Below are 21,771 nucleotides of genomic sequence, written 5' to 3' on the forward strand. Positions count from 1 at the left end.
GGACGGACGGACTGACGGGAGGACAGACAGAGGTAAAACAGTATACCCCCCTTTTTTCAAAGAAGATTAATATTTAAATTAGTATACTGTATTTATCGTACAAAAAGTCTGCGGCATAATTCAGAATACTGGTTAGCCCATTTGGTGACGACGTTCATCTTTCAGCCGCTTTGCTGCCTAAAATGGTTTAACATATTTTTTTATAACCTCAACATGTAATGCTTAAAACTGTTCGGGACCTAAATTGCTTGTTTGTTTCTTATTTCCTTTCTTTTCTTTGTTAACATGAAACCTTCATCTACAAAACCCTATTCTCCTGCCTGGGAATCCATGGTGTATTTTGAAAACGTAATATTATTCAAACGTCACACACAAAACCATCGCACTTCAGCAAAAGGATCATCGTACTTCTGCGTAGACCATCGCACTTCAGCGTGACCATTGCACTTCAGCATCCCCATCACACCTCCAAGTCCTACATATATATCATTAACGGAAAGCTTAATACTAAAATTTATGATAAAAGAGATGATTTCTCATTTCCTATCGTTAATTATCCATTTTTAGATGGTGACGTTCCCTTGTCACCATCTTAAGGTGTTTATATATCTCAACTTGTACGATTCGCTCGTATATGTAACAATGTTTTATATTTTAACGAGAGAAATTTATGTATTACTGAAAAATTATTATACCAGGGTTTTCGATATCACAAACTAGTCAAAACATTTACTAAATTTTATCATCGGTATAAGGACATCATTCGTAAATATAGCTGAACATGCAGACTTCTTATGTGTTCAGGTATTTCACATCCAATATTTTATGGAAATATTCTTAATAAAGCACAAAAATGTCAGTATTCACCTCAGAAGCTAACAAAATCTTTAAATAGACTTATTAAGAAGGGATATAGTTACGATACTGTTGTCAGGTCATTAAAGATTGCATATTTTGGCGTTAATATTGATTCACTTATAGGGTCTTTGCATCGGAACTAAACACATTTTTTTAATAAACCAGTTGTTGGCATGACACGGGTTATGTTCTTCTCATATATGTTATGATGGTATGATACTAAACCCCTCACGGGGAGGATTGTGCCTGATATTCATATGATGCAGCACATAATTTTTCAATCAGTTTAATTGAAGTCCGGAGCTGGCATGTCAGTTAACTGCTAGTAGTCTGATGTTATTTATGTATTATTGTCATTTTGTTTATTTTCTTTGGTTACATCTTCTGACATCAGACTCGGACTTCTCTTGAACTGAATTTTAATGCGCGTATTGTTATGCATTTACTTTTCTGCATTGGCTAGAGGTATAGGGGGAGGGTTGAGATCTCAGAAATATGTTTAACCCCGCCGCATTTTTGCGCCTGTCCCAAGTCAGGAGCCTCTGACAGGCCTTTGTTAGTCTTGTATTTTTTTACTTTTAGTTTCTTGTGTACAATTTGGAGTTTAGTATGGTGTTCATTATCACTGAACCAGTATATATTATTTAGGGGCCAGCTGAAGGATGCCTCCGGGTGCGAGAATTTCTCGTTGCATTGAAGACCTGTTGGTGACCTTCAGATGTTGTCTGCTCTATGGTCGGGTTGTTGTCTCTTTGGCACATTCCCCATTTCCATTCTCAATTTTATTATCCTATTACTCATAATAAGAAAGAAATTAACATTACAAAAAATGTTGACTTTTTTTCAAGTAGTCACTGAACCATGAAAATGAGGTCAAGGACAATGGACAGACGGAAACTTTGTCACATAAGGCATCTATATACAAAATATGAAGCATCCAGGTCTTCTAGCTTCTAAAATATAAAGCTTTTAAGAAGTTAGCTAATGCTGCCGCCGCAAGATCACTATATCTATGTCGAGCTTTCTGTGACAAAAGTCGCAGGCTCGACAATAAATTACCTTCTATCCCTTGTCCAGCAGTCACACCTGAAGATTTCTCTGACATGACAGTCTAAAAAATGAGGAATATGCAATGTTAATATATCTTCTCTAATGTCACTCGTAGAACTATTAAATTTCTAAAATATTTACCCCGAAAAATAATATACAATAAAAATGTGTTACATATTATAAACAGTCGAACCTCATTATGTCGAAGTTGAAGGTGACGGACCAAAGTATTCGACTTATCCGAGGTTCAACTCATCAGAGGTCGAGTGTGTTGTCATAAATTTGGAATGCATGAAATAAGTTATGAGATGTGTGTAAAATAGATACTTTGAACAGTGTGCCTTTTTTTCGATATGACACTTGATGATTGTGTATTCAATCTCCATGTTTTTTGGTCCTTCATCATAATTAAACACACAAGTACAGACACAAATCATGTACAAATAAAATCAATAGTATACACCAATATATACAAACGAATTTTCTGAGTCCAAGGACCAGAACTCTGCACCAAATCAACAGACCAGAACAAACTCTGAACTTGATCTGTAACTTGTCATGGTTCAACTATATACCAAATATCAAATCAATATCTTAAAGCAAGATAAAATAAAATGATTCGCTGAGCGCAGCCTGATACAACCGCGGAGGTCGAACCGAGAACAGTTTGGGCAAGTTTGGACAAGTTTGGACACAATATTCAAGGTTGATACTGTTTGAATTTGGATTGTGATCAAATTTTTGACATAACATAGGTTTCTGACACAAACAAATGTGGTTAAAGATCTTAAAAATTTAAAATGGGACATTTAATTTTCCTAGAATGGTCTGATATTCAAAATCTAACAACATGGTTAGATTCAGCATATAAAAAAAACACCAAAAATTTTATTTTAGTTGAAATTAAATTTTGTTTAATTTTGGACCCTTCAAACCTTAATATGTACTACTTTAAAAACAGGGCCCAAAATACAAAATCTCAATGCATAATAAGATTCAGCACATCATACAGCCGCAATAACTCAGTTTTTGATGAAATCAAACAAAGTTTAATTTCGGACCCTTTTGCCCTCAATGTAGACCAATTTAAAAATGGGGCCCCAATATCCAAAATAGTAATACAAGGTTAGAACCCCAAAAAATTAAAGACTTTTAATTAATCCAATTGAAATTGGTTAAAAGAATGTCTTTATTTTCAATTAAAGATTTCCAGCTATTGTGCAATACTGTGCTATTGTGCAATATTATGCTATTGTGCAATACTGTGTTATTGAAGATTTCTTGCTATTGCACAATACTGTGCAATTAAGGTGGTACCCAACACTTTAACTAAAATTAATTTGGCTCGTTTAATTTTCTTAAAAAAAATTTTGACAAAGTATTTACCTTGACCCTTTTACAAAAATATAAAAATTTCAAAAAATTTGAACCAACCGTTTTATCAGAAAAATTACACTGGTTATATAGCAGTTTGACAAACACTTATTATGATCATTGAGAAGCTTGATATTCCTGTAACAACACAACGTAATTAAAACGTTTAGCTGATTGTACAGAGTTATCCCCCTGTAGTGTTAGGTACCACCTTTAAGATTTTTTGCTATTGCACAAAAATGTGCTATTGTGCAATACTATGCTTTTTTGCAATTGAAGATTTCTTGCTATTGCACAATACTATGCAATTAAGGTGGTACCCAACACTTTAACTAAAATTAATTTGGCTCGTTTAATTTTCTTAAAAAATTTTTTGACAAAGTATTTACCTTGACCCTTTTACAAAAATATAAAAATTTCAAAAAATTTGAACCAACCGTTTTATCAGAAAAATTACACTGGTTATATAGCAGTTTGACAAACACTTATTATGATCATTGAGAAGCTTGATATTCCTGTAACAACACAACGTAATTAAAACGTTTAGCTGATTGTACAGAGTTATCCCCCTGTAGTGTTAGGTACCACCTTTAAGATTTTTTGCTATTGCACAAAAATGTGCTATTGTGCAATACTATGCTTTTTTGCAATTGAAGATTTCTTGCTATTGCACAATACTATGCAATTAAGGTGGTACCCAACACTTTAACTAAAATTAATTTGGCTCGTTTAATTTTCTTAAAAAATTTTTTGACAAAGTATTTACCTTGACCCTTTTACAAAAATATAAAAATTTCAAAAAATTTGAACCAACCGTTTTATCAGAAAAATTACACTGGTTTAAATAATATAGCAGTTTGACAAACACTTATTATGATCATTGAGAAGCTTGATATTCCTGTAACAACACAACGTAATTAAAACGTTTAGCTGATTTTACAGAGTTATCCCCCGGTAGTGTTAGGTACCACCTTTAAGATTTTTGCTGTTGCACAAAAATGTGCTATTGTGCAATACTATGCTTTTTTGCAATTGAAGATTTCTTGCTACTGCGCAATACTGTGCTTTTGCGCAAAACTGTGCAATTAAAGATTTCTTGCTATTGCCCAATACTGTGCAATTGAAGATTTCTTGCTATTGCGCAATACTGTGATATTGCCCAATATAATGCTATTGCGCAATACTGTACAATTGAAGATTTCTCCTTGAAAAAAGTTAAAGATTTTAAATTAATCCCATTAAAATTGGTTACAAGTTTGTCTTTATTTTCAATTGAAGTTTTCCTGCTATTGCACAATACTATGCTATTGTGCAATACTGTGCAATTAAAGATTTCTTGCTATTGCCCAAATACTATGCTATTGTACAATACTGTTCATTCGCGCAATACTGTGCTACTGCGCAATACTGTGCTTTTTTGCAATATGGTGCTTTTGAAGATTTCTTCTTGAAAATTTTCAAAAAATTTCAATTTTTCAAAAACTTTAAAAAAGTATGAAACCCACAAACTCATTCCCAGCCTTTTCCTTGTGGTATATATGGAACCTTGTAGTACAATTTTATAGAAAGATCCATATACTAAAACACAAGTTATCATCCGGAAACTACAAAAATTCTTGCTTTTGGCCCCTAATTCTTAAACTGTTTTACCATAACCCCAAAAATCAATCCCAACCTTCCTTTTGTGGTATTGAACCTTCTGGTAAAATTTCATAGAGAATCATCAATTAAACTAAATTTATTGTCTGGAAACCAAATGTGTCTTCGGACGATGCCAACGACAACACCTACGACATCATATAGCATTATATGAACGTATAAAAATGCTGAAAACTGATAACTTTCCTTTACTGTTTAAGTCAAAGGAACATAACTCTGCACAAAACTTCAGACCGGAATAAAATCTGAAATTGTTCTATAATTTGTCACGGTAAACCTTAAACTGTATACCAAATATCAAATCAACATCTGTAAGCATGACGACAAAAAGTGTGGAAAACTGATTACTTGCATGAATTTAAGAAGTCAAAGGACCTGCCATGTGAGGGACTCAAACTCATAACCGTAGTGTAAAAAGGCTAGTGATATAGTTTTTAGCTAGATAAAAGGATATTTGCTAAAGTAGGACAAAGTTAATTGTTGGCCAAGCAAAAAATAGTTAATACAATACAGTTATAAATCTCTATTTCTATGCATTCTATACAAAATTAAAAAAATGAATATTTGACACAGCACAGAAACAAAAAGAATGTGGTCAAAGAACTGAAAAATTTGAAATTGAACATTTACCTATTATGGTCCAATATCTAAGTACATTGTTAGAATAAGCAAATTAAAAAAACCAAGAATTCTATTTTTGATAAGATACTTATAATTAAAACATTCCTGTTCAAAGGGAAATAACTCAAAAAAAAACAAGAGACCAAATGACATAGAAATTAATTATTAATTACACCATTTCTGTTCAAAGGGAAATAACTCAAATTCATATGGTAAAAATCACTTTTGTTACTGAAAGGTCAACAACTCAACAATGAAAACAGCTCAAATCGTGAAAATTGAACTTGACCTTCATTTAGTCACAGGAAACGACATCTCTTAATTTGAAAAGATTTCGTCAAAGCTTTTTCATGTTAATGAACGGACAGTGTTTCGCAGCCGTCCACCCGCCGCTGTACATCCTTAAATCAATAACCCAAAACAATTAAATATCAAAAATCAAGAAAACTTGCTCTTGTCTTGTTCGCTCTATAATATGAAATAAAAGACATTTGCTAATTTTATTGAATATTGAAGAAAACACATAATAATAAATTCCTGATTTGAAAAAATGACAACTAAGCTTAGTTAAAAGCTTGTTAAGTGTGGATTTAGTGCCTCAAATATATGATGTCCAATCAAAATGGTGATAACAAATAAATTACATTAGAATTTTAAATTGTTTGTTCAAAACTATTTTTTTAACATTTCTCTCCTGATGAATCTTGGTTTCGTGGCATTAATATTTTATATTTCTTTATATTTTATCACTTATTTTCTACTTGATTCATTCTACATGTTCTAAGTGTAAGCATTTGTAACTCTATATCACTATATGTACCAGGCCTCAACAATAACGCTTGTCCGATACAAGAGGGAAAAAAGGTCGGACAAGTAAAAGCTGTTTCAAGCTTGTCCGTCAGGACAAGTTCAATTATTTTGCAGAAAATACGTTTTAATTATCCAACTTTATGGAACATTTTTTCACAAAAATATTTTTTTTTATTTACCATAAAATTAACAAAATCATATTTGATCATAAGTAGAAAAAAAAACAATACTTGCAATATACATATATAGTGACCTTTAGTTGTAAATTTCTGTGTCATTTGGTCTCTTGCTGAGAGTTGTCTTATTGGCAATTAGACCTTATCTTCTTTTTATTGATTGTATTTGAATACACTTTTTCAACTTAAAAAATATAGGATACAAATGTCAAATGAGTGTACAGGCCTATCAGATGGTGTCTCGTGTGCAGAGTCTGATGAGACTAGCATTGATGAAAACTAAAACCTAAGTCCTGTGACATGACTAGATTCAGTTGTACTTGACTTATATTTTTGAAAAGTATTTCAAAAGAAAAACATCAAATTCTGTTCTATTGTTTCAGTTCGTTTTGTTCCTTTAATCAACTCAAGATGTAAAAAGATTATTTTTAGTAAAACAAATAAGTAACAATTTCATTCGGACAAGTAAGTTTTGGTATGTACTTGTCATACTGGACAAGTTGAAACCAGATGCTCCGCAGGGCGTAGCTTTATACGACCGCATAGGTTGAACCCTGAACGGTTGGGGCAAGTATGGACACAACATTCAAGCTGGATTCAGCTCTAAACTTGGATTGTGATTAAATAGTTGACACAGCATAGGTTTCTGACACAGAATGAATGTGTTCTAATGAACTTAAAATTTTTGTTTTCTCTTAGAGCAATTCACTATGCTGTTGAATATTAATCCTCTCAAAAAAATGTTTGAAGAAATTTTCTTTTTTATTTATGAAATTTCAAATGAGAAAAATTGAACCCAATTTTTTTAATCACATCCCCCTTTCCCTTATTCCAAAACTAATCTCAATTAAAATTTCTAATGGAGTTTGAAACAATAACTACTCATTTAAATACATCATAAAATATTAAGATGTAAAAAAACTGCTTGTTATCACTGAATGGTAAAGATTATTTTAATTTATCAGTTGGTAGTAAAAAGTGAATATACATTGTATATTGTATATAACAAAGATTTAAGTTGATTCTGGACAAAGAAAGATAACTCCAATTAAAAAAAAATCTTGCTATTGCACAATATTTTGCAATTAGATATTTCTTGCTTACTATTCTGGACAAAGAAAGATAACTCTAATTAAAAAAAATTTGCTATTTCACAATATTGTGCAATTAGATATTTCTTGCCATTGCGCAATACTGTGCAATTGAAAAGACTTGCTATTGCACAATACTTAATATAATAATTTTAGATCCTGATTTGGACCAACTTGAAAACTGGGCCCATAATAAAAAATCTAAGTACATTTTTGGATTCAGCATATCAAAGAACCCCAAGATTTCAATTTTTGTTAAAATCAGACTAAGTTTAATTTTGGACCCTTTGGACTTTAGTGTAGACCAATTTGAAAACAGGACCAAAAATGAAGAATCTACATACACAGTTAGATTTGGTATATCAAAGAACCCCATTTATTCAATTTTTGATGAAATCAAACAAAGTTTAATTTTGGACCCCGATTTGGACCAACTTGAAAACTGGGCCAATAATCAAGAATCTAAGTACATTTCTAGATTCAGCATATCAAAGAACCTAACTGATTCATTTGTTGTCAAAATCAAACTAAGTTTAATTTTGGACCCTTTGGACCTTAATGTAGACCAATTTGAAAACGGGACCAAAAGTTAAGAATCTACATACACAGTCATGACAGTTAGATTCGGCATATCAAAGAACCCCAATTATTCAATTTGGATGAAATCAAACAAAGTTTAATTTTGGACCCTTTGGGCCCCTTATTCTGTTGGGACCAAAACTCCCAAAATCAATACCAACCTTCCTTTTATGGTCATAAACCTTGTGTTTAAATTTCATAGATTTCTATTTACTTATACTAACGTTATGGTGCGAAAACCAAGAAAAATGCTTATTTGGGTCCCTTTTTGGCCCCTAATTCCTACACTGTTGGGACCTAAACTCCCAAAATCAATACCAACCTTCCTTTTGTAGTCATTAACATTGTGTTTAAATTTCATTGATTTTTATTTACTTAAACTAAAGTTATTGTGCGAAAACCAAGAATAATGCTTATTTGGGGCCTTTTTTGGCCCCTAATTCCTAAACTGTTGAAACCAAAACTCCCAAAATCAATCCCAACCGTTCTTTTGTGGTCATAAAACTAAAAGTATTCGGACGACGACGACGACGCAGACGCAACGCCAACGTGATAGCAAAATAAGACGAAAAATTTTTCAAATTTTGCGGTCGTATAAAAAAGTTATTGTAGAGGCCTGTGTACCTGTACACATATCTTACAATTAGTAATACCAGTAGCAGCTGTAAACATTTGTTATTCTATACCTTTAAGTATTCCATCACTGCTTTATACTGTCCCCTTTCCCATTTTGCTGCTAGATCATATGGAGTCTCACCCTGAAATACAGACAAATCTTTATATTGCTTTCATCTGACACAAAGAAGGCTTCTGTAACACATATCTTACAATTAGTAAGACCATTAGCAGATAAGTGATAATTTATTTTAGGCTTAATTTAAAATATTGTTTGTTTGCCCTTTACCGACCGACCCTATAAATTCGTTCCGCCTGAAAATCTTTTATTTGTATTTACCAGCAAGATTTTATTTTATTTCATTTTTTCTTTCCTACCAAAAATCTTATATTTGTATTTCCGGCTCAAAACATTTTTATACCGGAATCCTCGGGTTTTATCTTTAACGTATAAGGTCCGGTCCGTTTGGTATCACCTGAGCGTTTGACATGAGCACTTGCATTTGAAGTTTCAATGCATTTGTTTGAAATCGATGTTGAACGCTTCCTGAAATCATGATATGACGTACGTTACTCTGTACCTTTATACTTAAAGAGCAGGGTTCGTTTACAAAAAAATTCGTTTGATACAAAATTATCAACGTGTGTACAAACTAATTTGTAAACGGACGTTGTGTTCTATGTAGGGATTGTCTTTTGTGATCCACAGATCAGGATGATTATGTTAATGATGCCGATATATTATTTATATCTGACATGAACCAAAAGTGACAAAACCCTGTAAAGTGGAGAATATCTGGCAGTAAAATCGCCAAGTTTTCCATACAGATCATTTATAAATGCGATGTAAAATTCGTGACAATTGAGTTTTAAGTCTTGTAGCATTTTTATTGGAAACAACTTTTAGGCACACTCGAAATTTTTAACCCTCTATGGACTTTTTCTACTAGTAATGTATGACTTCCCGGACATATCTTACCAGTACAAAGTTATCTCTTACAGAAAACGTTTAAATAAGCGTACAAGGTACGTAGTATAGAATGTGAGCGCAAGTTCAAACTCTTCAAAGTTCCAGGCATATAAACGTTGAAGATATGCGGCACAGGTCTATATTTTGATATTTGAAAACAAAATAGTAGTGCATATGAATTAGCTTCACATTCTACGTGATATTTTTTTTCAAAACTAATAGTCCCAGAAAACTTATTTGCAAAAACAAAACGGACCAAAATGACATTCTGCAGATTTTGTATCTATGAAATAAAATATTATACCTACCTGCCTACCCATGACAAATAATATACCGAGCCAAGTTATTTTAATTAGGAAAAAAATAAAATATTTTATCTACCTACCTACCCTGTTTCAAAACATAGGGTCGGAAAAGGGTAAACAAACAATATTTTAATTTTTGCCTTATCTTAACAGATGCTAACCATATATATATATATATATATATATATATATATATATATATATAGGCGATTTGGTGTCACGATATCACAGTAGCATGGGTTCGAATCCTGGCGAGGGAAGAACCAAAAATTTGCGAAAGCAAATTTACAGATCTAACATTGTTGGGTTGATGTTTAGACGAGTTGTATATACATTATGTACACAGCCATGTATCACCATCATTGATGGCGATCCGATGGATACATCTGTTGTAGAGTTGTCACTGACTCAGACGTACTTATCAATATAATTATTTTCTGTGACTGTATATTACATTAATTTGTAGGATACTTTACTATAGATAATTTAGCTGATCTGTAACAATAACATCTTCATGCCTTATATGGGCCATTTTAAAAAAAATGTGGCAAAAGTGTGACATGGGGGTCCAATTTCAAACTCAATATTTTGTATTTCTTTGTGTCTTACCCTATTACCGATACTTTAAATTTTATAATTCCAAAGTTTCAGGCAGAATGAAACAGACACATTGAATTATCTTAAATTTTAATAACATACATCTCAAAAAATTTGAACAGAAACCATACTACTTATAAACAAGTTTGGTAATAAAACAGTTAAAAAAACATTGCTCAAACCTTTTCCAAATGAAAGTCAATAGAAAAAGAAAAATTTTAAAACCAAAATTTCCATCTTTTCTGCTAAATCATATAATAACAATCAAATTGAATAGCTTAATTTGAAAAAAAATAATAATAACTAGTGATTGAAGTTTTTGCCAATAAAAAGAATCTTAATATATTTCAGTTAAAATAGTAAACTTTGAAAGCCCTGAGTTTTTGTGATCATTTGCAAAAAAAAAATGTCATTTCATTGTACCGTTTTTATGTAATTGTATATAGAAAAAGCCTTCTATTTTTCAGTATTTTGTCACACTCCTGACATATGTTACAAAGATTGAAAAATGCTTTAAACTTTCACAAAAAATCACTTAACACATTGCTATATCATTGATTTCAATTACTGATATCTTTTGCCATAGAACAGGACTTTCTTTTTAGGGCCATTTAAAAAAAATACAAAGAGAGGCACCCAAAAATGTCAGGAGTGTGACAACTGTCTTTAAACATCTACCAAAGAATAGATAGGACTTAAATGTTTTCTTCTTCTTTATTTTTCAGAAGTGGCTATTCTAAAGAGAAGAAAAAAATTATTACAACTGTCATATGTTTATATCATAGATGTGGGAGTGCATTATATATGTCAGGAGTGTGACGCTTTTTTTAAGACATTTTCTGTCAATTCATAATTTCACAAGGACAAGTCCCACAAGTTTTTTTGTGTTAGAAATGTTGAAACCAAGTTATATTCCTATCATTTACCCCTTAAATGTGTTATTTATCATAATTGTTTTGGAACAATGAGTTTTAATTAGTTATTTTTCTATTTTTTGTGCACAGTAATGCAAATTTATCAAAGGAAATAAGTGTGTACAACTATAATATCATATAGGAAAGTGAGGAAATGAATTTTGTACAAAATAAAACAATTATTTTGATTTAAAATGGTATATTTAAAGATGTTTCAAGGATTAACCATTCAGATGTAATTCGTCACACTCCTGACATGAATTTAACAATTTAAGAAAAATATGAAAATTAGCTTTATTTTTAGGACAGATAATTGAAAGACAGCTAGTAAAATGAAGAAACTTTTGGTAAAACTTCCATTCCTTAAAACATCCACTAGACTTGCTGACATAAGCCAGGCAAAATTCTCTAGAAGAAATGATTCAAAGAAAGAGACTTGGAAAGGGAGAACCCGCTAATACAAATAAAGAAATACTTGGCATGAGTAAAGTTTTATCCTGTCCAGTACTATAGAAAAAAATTCACATAACATTTCATTGCATATAAGAAAATAACCATCATTGGAAGTTAACCAATCAAATGTCTCCCCTTATTTTATCTGTGTTCAAGGTTAAGTCACCATGTAACCTCAAGATTACAAAATTTTCTATAGAAATTCCAAATAAAAAAATAATGGTGTTTTGAAATACCCAAGACATATGTTTATGACACAGAAATGTTTTTACTGCAATAAGATGTAGGATTAATTACCTACAACTGTCAAATTCAAGGGAATATTTTTTTAGACCTACTTTCGTATACAACCGGATGTGACGTACCATGATTTGTTGGTATTACACCTTTAATGACTTATATGTAAATTGAAAAACGCACAAATCTGAATAGAATCATATGGCATTGAATGATTTAACTCAAAACTAGAAATACATGTACATGTAGATGCCTCTTAAATCTTATTTTTCTCGTTGGATTGCTTGTCCATTAATTGACGTTTACGCTATATTCTTTAGTTCGGTATTTGTGAAAATCCGCTCATCTATCAATTTCACAAGAAATATAATAGTCGCAAGTCATGAACACTGATGTTTACCCTGTTATCAATTTTTCGTATATGCACATACAAAGATAAAATAAAATGAAACACTTTCAAGCAGTTTAAATCATGCAGTGAGTTTTGAACATATAGTGTTATTTTAGATTAATACTTTTTCTGTCCCTTTTCTTAATAATTAGGACACGTTTCACTGGTAAATATGGAACTAGTCAACCATGAATAATCCCAAACAACAAATTTTTGATTGCTTTGGGTATCTATGGTTTGTCACACTTGCTTTATATACTAGTATTATCAATATTACGTATTATTTTCAGTTATAGTAGTCTCAGTTTTCAACAATATTTTGACAATATCCTTAAGAATTTTAATTGCTTCAGTCATTTAATATATGCATATATATTTATTTTTTTCATGATTAATATTTTTAGATTGATAATAAAATTGCATCATTTTTAAGCATTTATTTATTTATATTTATTTAACGTGCACACTGATTTGATAAGTGTTTAAACACTTGACGCCATATTGATACATATTATATATGAACATTTCGGAAAAATAAGGTAGATATTTAATCATCGGCTCTCAGGAAGTTTTCTTGTAGGTTAAAAGAAGGGGGACAATCAACCTCTAAGTAGTAAAACTTTAAGATTGGTATTCTTTATATTGTATAACTTTCATATTCTGGCTTTCTCCTCAATTTTTAAATTATATTGAGAAGTCACGTTTTAATGCCAGATCTTTTATCATTTGTTCTGTTAAATCAAAGACATGTAATACATGTATTCTATTATCTGGGATAAATTATTCACAATGATAAAGAAATAAGGGATGATTTAGAAATTGGCATGTTGTGTTTACACCTTTCTATTGGTGAACACTATATATGTTGCCCACTAGCTGTCCTTATGTGTTTTTTGTTGTTTAATTGCTGTCTCGTTGTCGTTAAACACACTATAATCTCCTACAGTTTCAATATATATTTTTCTTAAGCATTTGCCCAGAGGAAAGTAATAGAATAGGTTTGTATATAAACCTCTAAGCACCCCACCACACTGTGTAAATATATATTGTGTAAATTATTTTATTAATAATTAAACCTATACTAGATCACACCAACGAAATCGCAGGCATACACAGTTGTAAACTGTTGTAGGATGAATTTTTGTAAAAGATATTATGTCTGGAGAATTTCATAAAAGGTATCAAAAGCCCCCTCACTTTCGTTCCTAAGTCCGTTATGTGTTTCTTTTCTGTTAAATTCAATTATGTTCATGTCTCTGGCCTTAAACCACAATTATTCTACCCCTTTACTACAATGCATTTTCTTTGTAAAAGTCAAATCAAATTATGAAATTAAAAATTTGCACCACTTCAAACATAAAATAAATGTAACTGCTTAGGCCACGGTTTTTTAATTTGTTGATTTGTAAATATTCAATACTTCAACTTGATGCCTTCAACCTATCCACATTTGTAAACTGTTGTAGGATGAATTTTTGTAAAAGATATTATGTCTGGAGAATTTCATAAAAGGTATCAAAAGCCCCCTCACTTTCGTTCCTAAGTCCGTTATGTGTTTCTTTTCTGTTAAATTCAATTATGTTCATGTCTCTGGCCTTAAACCACAATTATTCTACCCCTTTACTACAATGCATTTTCTTTGTAAAAGTCAAATCAAATTATGAAATTAAAAATTTGCACCACTTCAAACATAAAATAAATGTAACTGCTTAGGCCACGGTTTTTTAATTTGTTGATTTGTAAATATTCAATACTTCAACTTGATGCCTTCAACCTATCCACATTTGGACAAGTCTATTTCTATGAGATGATGCATCTTACGGACTGATGACAAATAAGGGAAACGAACTTATTGTGTAATTGGTTTTAAACACAAGTTTCGTTCCGCAAAATTATTTGTGCAAACGACATTTCAAGGTCAGTTAATATGATAATTGATTTGTCTATATTTAAAAACGTAAACTGGAAGTTTTATTTTTTCACGACAGCAAGTGTTATCAATTTTGTTAGTGATTAATGCATTTCATTTCATAAAAAAAAAATTATTTTAATTATTTTTCAGGGATAATGCATTTCTTAGGGTCGGCGGGAATAAAAAAGCATGAAAAGTCAATTTTATTTTTATTCTAGAAATCGGCAAAATCGGGTCGGCGGATCCGTAAACCAACAAATTAAAAAATCCTGGCCTTATAGACCATTATTATTCTAACAAAAATAAATATGCTTCTAGGACAATCCATCAGTGTTTTTTTTCTTTTGAGAGCCCTATTCACACGCCAATGGGAGGATTTGAATCTTGTATAAATGACGAAGGCTAATTTGAGGGGTCACGGGTCGAAGGGGTCCTCATCCCGAAATCCCGGGCTTAAAAACATGAAATCCTGAGGTGCCGAATTTAAAGACATTCATATCCCACACTCTCTTATACCTGTATACCCAATCCACACCATCCTATATCTGTATACCCTATCCACACCCTCCTTTATATGTACACCCCATCCTTAACCTCCTATATCTATATACACCATCCATACCCTCCTATATCTGTATACATCATCCACACTTTCCTATATCTGTTAACCCCATCCACACCCTCCTATATCTGTATACTTAATCCACACCCTCCAATATCTGTAAAGCAAATATACACCCTCCCATATTTATATACCCAATTTACACCCTCCTATATCTGTATACCCCATCCACACCCTCTTATTTCTGTATACCCCATCCCCACCCTCCTATATCTTTATGCCCTATCTACACCCTCCTATATATGTATACCCTTTCTACACCCTCCTATATCTGTATAACCCATCCACGCTCTCCTATATCTGTATACCCCATTCACATCCTCCTATATCTGTATACCCCAACCACTCTCTCCTATATCTGTATACCCCATCCACACCCTACTATATATGTATACCCCATTCACACCCTCCTATATCTGTATACCCCATCCACATCCTCCTATATCTGTATACCCCATGTACACCTAGATCTGTATACATTTTTTTTTACAGCATTTCATAGTTTTTAGTGATTGTTCAAATAAGGAAATAAATAAATTATGACAAGATGACATTTATCTCTAGACAGATTTGTAGAAATTTCCATAGGATCATCTCTTTCAAATTATTGCATTAAATAATTTCCTACTGCCAACAATATGAAATGATTAAGCATTTTTCCCACTTATTGAATCCATATAAATATTGTCTAGTAGTGTTTAAGTTTGTTTCACCCATCTTAAAGATTATCTGTCATTGCCCACCTCGCATCTGTTTAAATATATAAACACATGCTGAACGAATGTCAATGCAATGCTTAGACTGTTTTGATATTATCACATAACTTTGTTATAATTGTCATGACAACAGACAGGTGTAAGTTTTGTTTGACAGTTTGTTTGTTTACACAGACTTTAATTACAGCAAACTTTTTAAGTTCAATTCAAATAATCATATGACTTTTAACTATAGCCTTTAAATAGAATCCAACCATATCTTATACACCATTTTAGTGATTCATTACTTAATAGTTGAACACTGGTCATATACTATAAAATATTACCTGATGTGATTTAATCAAGGGACTGGCACCTCCTTGTTCTACTAGACATCTTGTGATCTGTAGATAGCCCCACTCAGCAGCACAATGTAAAGCTGTTTCTCCATTTCTCTATAATATAACCAAATAACATGTAACTATAATGTACAATACTTTGTTATCAATATCAATAATATACAACATATCCTACAACTGACATTAAAACTTATCTGATAAACTGGACAATGTTGTGTAATAAATATAAACAAAATATATATCACATGAATCAGTGGTCAAAACTGAATAAAATGACCAGTCACACTTGTATTTATATTCTACATAAACAACAAATAAACATGTTTTGTTGTGAAATGTCAAAACTTCCATAAAACCTGATATTTAGAAAAAAAAAATTTTCAAGAAATGTGTAAAATAATTATATCAATGGATTCAGTAGAACAAAACAAGTAAAATGAGACCCCACTTTATATGATTCTTACAAATATTTGTTCATTAAATCTGTCTAATTAACAACAGGAATTAGTGTAGATTCAGTATAATTGATCATTTTAATAAAATATTTTTTTTTTAAAAAACATGAAAAGGAGGAATAATTTCTGATTCAGAACAATAAAACGAGTAAAATGAGACCCCACTTTATATAATTATTACAAATATTTGTTCATTAAACCTGTCTAATTAACAACATGATTAAGTGTAGAATAATAGTAATGTGATCAGACGAAGTAGATAACATACATCTGTGATGTCGATCTTACATCCTCTATCAATGAGGAGTCGACAGATCTCCAGATGTCCTTCACTGGCAGCCACCATTAATGCTGTCCATCCTCTATCCTGGAATAATACAACTGACATCAAAACTTGTCTGATAAACTGGACAATGTTGTGTAATAAATATAAAAAAAATATATCTCACATGAATCAGTGGTCAAAACTGAATAAAACGACCAGTCACACTTGTATTTATATTGTATATAAAACAACAAATAAACATGTTTTGTTGTGAAATGTTAAAACTTCCATTAAACCTGATATCTTAAAAAAATATTTATTTCAAGAAATGTGTAAAATAATTATATCAATGGATTCAGTAGAACAAAACAATTAAAATGAGACCCCACTTTATATGATTCTTACAAATATTTGTTCGTTAAAACTGTCTGATTAACAACAGGATTTATTGTAGATTAATAGTAATGTGATCAGACTAAGTAGATAACATACTTGTGTGATGTCGATCTTACATCCTGTATCAATGAGAAGACGACAGACCTCCAGGCGTCCATACCTGGCAGCCAACATTAATGCTGTCCATCCTCTATCCTGGAATAATACAACTGACATCAAAACTTGTCTGATAAACTGGACAATGTTGTGTAATAAATATAAACTAAATATATATCACATGAATCAGTGGTCAAAACTAAATTAAATGACCAGTCACACTTGTATTTATATTGTATATAAACAATTGTTTTGTTGTGAAATGTCAAAACTTCCATTAAACCTGATATCTTAAAAAAAAAATTTTTTTTCAAGAAATGTGTGAAATAATTATATCAATGAATTCAGTAGAACAAAACCAGTAAAATGAGACCCCACTTTATATGATTATTACAAATATTTGTTCGTTAAAACTGTCTGATTAGCAACAGGAATTAGTGTAGATTCAGTATCATCATTCATCTCAATAAAAATATTTTTTTTAAGAAACATGAAAAAAAGGAATATTTTCTAATTCAGAACAATAAAACGAGTAAAATGAGATCCCACTTTATATTATTATTACAAATATTTGTTCATTAAACTTGTCTAATTAACAACATGATTTAGTGTAGATTAATAGTAATGAGATCAGACTAAGTAGATAACATACATTTGTGATGTCGATCTTACATCCTGTATCAATGAGAAGACGACAGATCTCCAGGTGTCCCCACTTGACAGCATACATTAATGCTGTCTGTCCTATACCCTGGAATAATACAACTGACATCAAAACTTGTCTGATAAACTGGACAATGTTGTGTTACAAATATAAACAAAATATATATCACATGAATCAGTGGTCAAAACTGAATAAAATGACCAGTCACATTTGTATTTATATTCTACATAAACAACAAGTTTTTTTCTGAGATCATCAGAACTGTCATGTTAATTTTTTTTTTTTGAAGAAATGAATAAAATATTTACATCAGTGGATTCATTACAAGTCTCTGAGTAAAATGACATCTCACTTTATACAATGTATAATTCTTACAAGTATTTGTTGATATAATGATTAAATCTCGGAGTAAAATGACATCTCACTTTATATAATCCTAACAAGTATTTGTTGATATAATGATTAAATCTGTCTGATTAACATGATTCAGAATAATGATCAATTTTTTTAAAAAGTAACTTTTTCAAAGAAATATGAAAAATAGTTACATTTCCTGATTTAGTTCGAGGAGACAAACAAAATGAGACCCCACTTTATATGATTCTTACAAATATTTGTTGTCCATTCAACCTGTCTAATTAACAACATAATTTTGTATATATTAAGGAATGTGGTCAAAGTGAAGCAATAACATACATGTGTGATATTTGTTTTACACCCGCTGTAAAACATGGGTGTAAAAAATGTTCTTGTATAAATATTCAAAGTAAGAACTTTATCAACTATAATTCAAAACAAACAAAAGCAATTAATGAGAGAGAAAAAAATACCTTTACATACTTTTTTTCTCTCATTTAAACTGTTAAATTAAAAACAGATTTTGATTTAATATCAAATTCAGTATAATGATATAAATATCAGTTTCCATACAGATATATTATTATATTATGTTCAGAAGTAACTTGTAGCTATGTGTTTTATACTGCTAATGTACAATCTGTTATGTTCTGATGTAACTTGTAGTTATGTGTTTTATACTTCTTATGTACAATCTGTTATGTTCTGAAGTAACTTGCAGTTGTATATTTTATACTGCTGATGTACAATCTGTTATGGTCTGAAGTAACATGTGGTTATATGTTTTATACTGCTGATGTACAATCTGTTATGTTCTGAAGTAACTTGTAGTTATGTGTTTTATACTGCTAATGTACAATCTGTTATGTTCTGAAGAAACTTGTAGTTATGTGTTTTATACTGCTAATGTACAATCTGTTATGTTCTGAGGTAACTTGTAGTTATGTGTTTTATACTGCTTGTGTATAATCTGTTATGTTCTGAAGTAACTTGTATTTGTATGTTTACACTGCTTATGTACAATCTGTTATGTTCTGAAGTAACTTTTAGTTATGTGTTTTATACCGCTAATGTACAATCTGTTATGTTCTAAAGTAACTTGTAGTTATGCGTTTTATACTGCTTGTGTACAATCTGTTATGTTCTGAAGTAACTTGTAGTTGTATATTTTATACTGCTTGTGTACAATCTGTTATGTTCTGAGGTCACTTGTATTTGTATGTTTATACTGCTTGTGTACAATCTGTTATGTTCTGAAGTAACTTGTAGTTATGTGTTTTATACTGCTTATGTACAATCTGTTATGTTCTGAGGTAACTTGTAGTTGTATATTTTATACTGCTTGTGTACAATCTGTTATGTTCTGAGGTCACTTGTATTTGTATGTTTATACTGCTTGTGTACAATCTGTTATGTTCTGAAGTAACTTGTAGTTATGTGTTTTATACTGCTTGTGTACAATCTGTTATGTTCTAAAGTAACTTGTAGTTATGTGTTTTATACTGCTAATGTACAATCTGTTATGTTCTGAAGTAACTTGTGGTTGTGTGTTTTATACTGCTAATGTACATTCTGTTATGTTCTGAAATAACTTGTAGTTGTATATTTTATACTGCTTGTGTACAATCTGTTATGTTCAGAAGTAACTTGTAGTTGTATATTTTATACTGCTTGTGTACAATCTGTTATGTTCTGAGGTCACTTGTATTTGTATGTTTATACTGCTTGTGTACAATCTGTTATGTTCTGAAGTAACTTGTAATTGTGTGTTTTATACTGCTTGTGTACAATCTGTTATGTTCTGAAGTAACTTGTATTTGTATATTTAATACTGCTTGTGTACAATCTGTTATGTTCTGAAGTAACTTGTAGTTGTATATTTTATACTGCTTGTGTACAATCTGTTATGTTCTGAAGTAACTTGTAGTTGTATATTTTATACTGCTTGTGTACAATCTGTTATGTTCTGAGGTCACTTGCATTTGTATGTTTATACTGCTTGTGTACAATCTGTTATGTTCTGAAGTAACTTGTAGTTATGTGTTTTATACTGCTTATGTACAATCTGTTGTGTTCTGAGGTCACTTGTAGTTATGTGTTTTATACTGCTTGTGTATAATCTGTTATGTTCTGAAGTAACTTGTATTTGTATATTTTAAACTGCTTGTGTACAATCTGTTATGTTCTGAAGTAACTTGTAGTTGTATATTTTATACTGCTTGTGTACAATCTGTTATGTTCTGAGGTCACTTGTATTTGTATGTTTATACTGCTTGTGTACAATCTGTTATGTTCTGAAGAAACTTGTAGCTATGTGTTTTATACTGCTTCTGTACAATCTGTTATGTTCTAAAGTAACTTGTAGTTATGTGTTTTATACTGCTAATGTACAATCTGTTATGTTCTGAAGTAACTTGTGGTTGTGTGTTTTATACTGCTAATGTACATTCTGTTATGTTCTGAAGTAACTTGCAGTTGTATATTTTATACTGCTAATGTACAATCTGTTGTGTTCTGAGGTAACTTGTATTTGTATGTTTATACTGCTTATGTACAATCTGTTATGATCTGAAGTAACTTGTAATTGTGTGTTTTATACTGCTTATGTACAATCTGTTATGTTCTGAAGTAACTTGTAGTTATGTGTTTTATACTGCTTATGTACAATCTGTTATGTTCTGAGGTAACTTGTAGTTATGTGTTTTATACTGCTTGTGTATAATCTGTTATGTTCTGAAGTAACTTGTATTTGTATATTTTAGACTGCTTATGTACAATCTGTTATGTTCTGAGGTCACTTGTATTTGTATGTTTATACTGCTTGTGTACAATCTGTTATGTTCTAAAGTAACTTGTAGTTATGTGTTTTATACTGCTAATGTACAATCTGTTATGTTCTGAAGTAACTTGTGGTTGTGTGTTTTATACTGCTAAAGTACATTCTGTTATGTTCTGAAGTAACTTGTAGTTATGTGTTTTATACTGCTTATGTACAATCTGTTATGTTCTAAAGTAACTTGTAGTTATGTGTTTTATACTGCTAATGTACAATCTGTTATGTTCTAAAGTAACTTGTAGTTATGTGTTTTATAATGCTAATGTACAATCTGTTATGTTCTGAGTAACTTGTGGTTGTGTGTTTTATACTGCTAATGTACATTCTGTTATGTTCTGAATTAACTTGCAGTTGTATATTTTATACTGCTAATGTACAATCTGTTGTGTTCTGAGGTAAGTTGTATTTGTATGT

General features: G+C 31.0%; 1 protein-coding gene across 1 annotated transcript in view; it reads right to left on the reverse strand.

Moving 5' to 3' along the window:
- LOC143054701 (uncharacterized) overlaps nt 1-17,093 on the reverse strand; it is a 53,335-nt gene extending 36,242 nt beyond the window's left edge. Inside the window, exons 1-4 of the mRNA XM_076227721.1 lie at nt 17,012-17,093; nt 16,277-16,384; nt 8,905-8,976; nt 1,918-1,969 (exon numbers count right to left, since the gene is read on the reverse strand). Of these exons, the coding sequence (XP_076083836.1) occupies nt 1,918-1,969; nt 8,905-8,976; nt 16,277-16,384; nt 17,012-17,089 (310 nt within the window). The 5' untranslated portion in view covers nt 17,090-17,093. The remainder of the gene's footprint in view (nt 1-1,917; nt 1,970-8,904; nt 8,977-16,276; nt 16,385-17,011) is intronic.
- Between the last annotated feature and the right edge of the window lie 4,678 nt (nt 17,094-21,771).

Source organism: Mytilus galloprovincialis, chromosome 12 (genome assembly GCF_965363235.1).
Source record: "Mytilus galloprovincialis chromosome 12, xbMytGall1.hap1.1, whole genome shotgun sequence".
Lineage (NCBI taxonomy): Eukaryota > Metazoa > Mollusca > Bivalvia > Mytilida > Mytilidae > Mytilus > Mytilus galloprovincialis.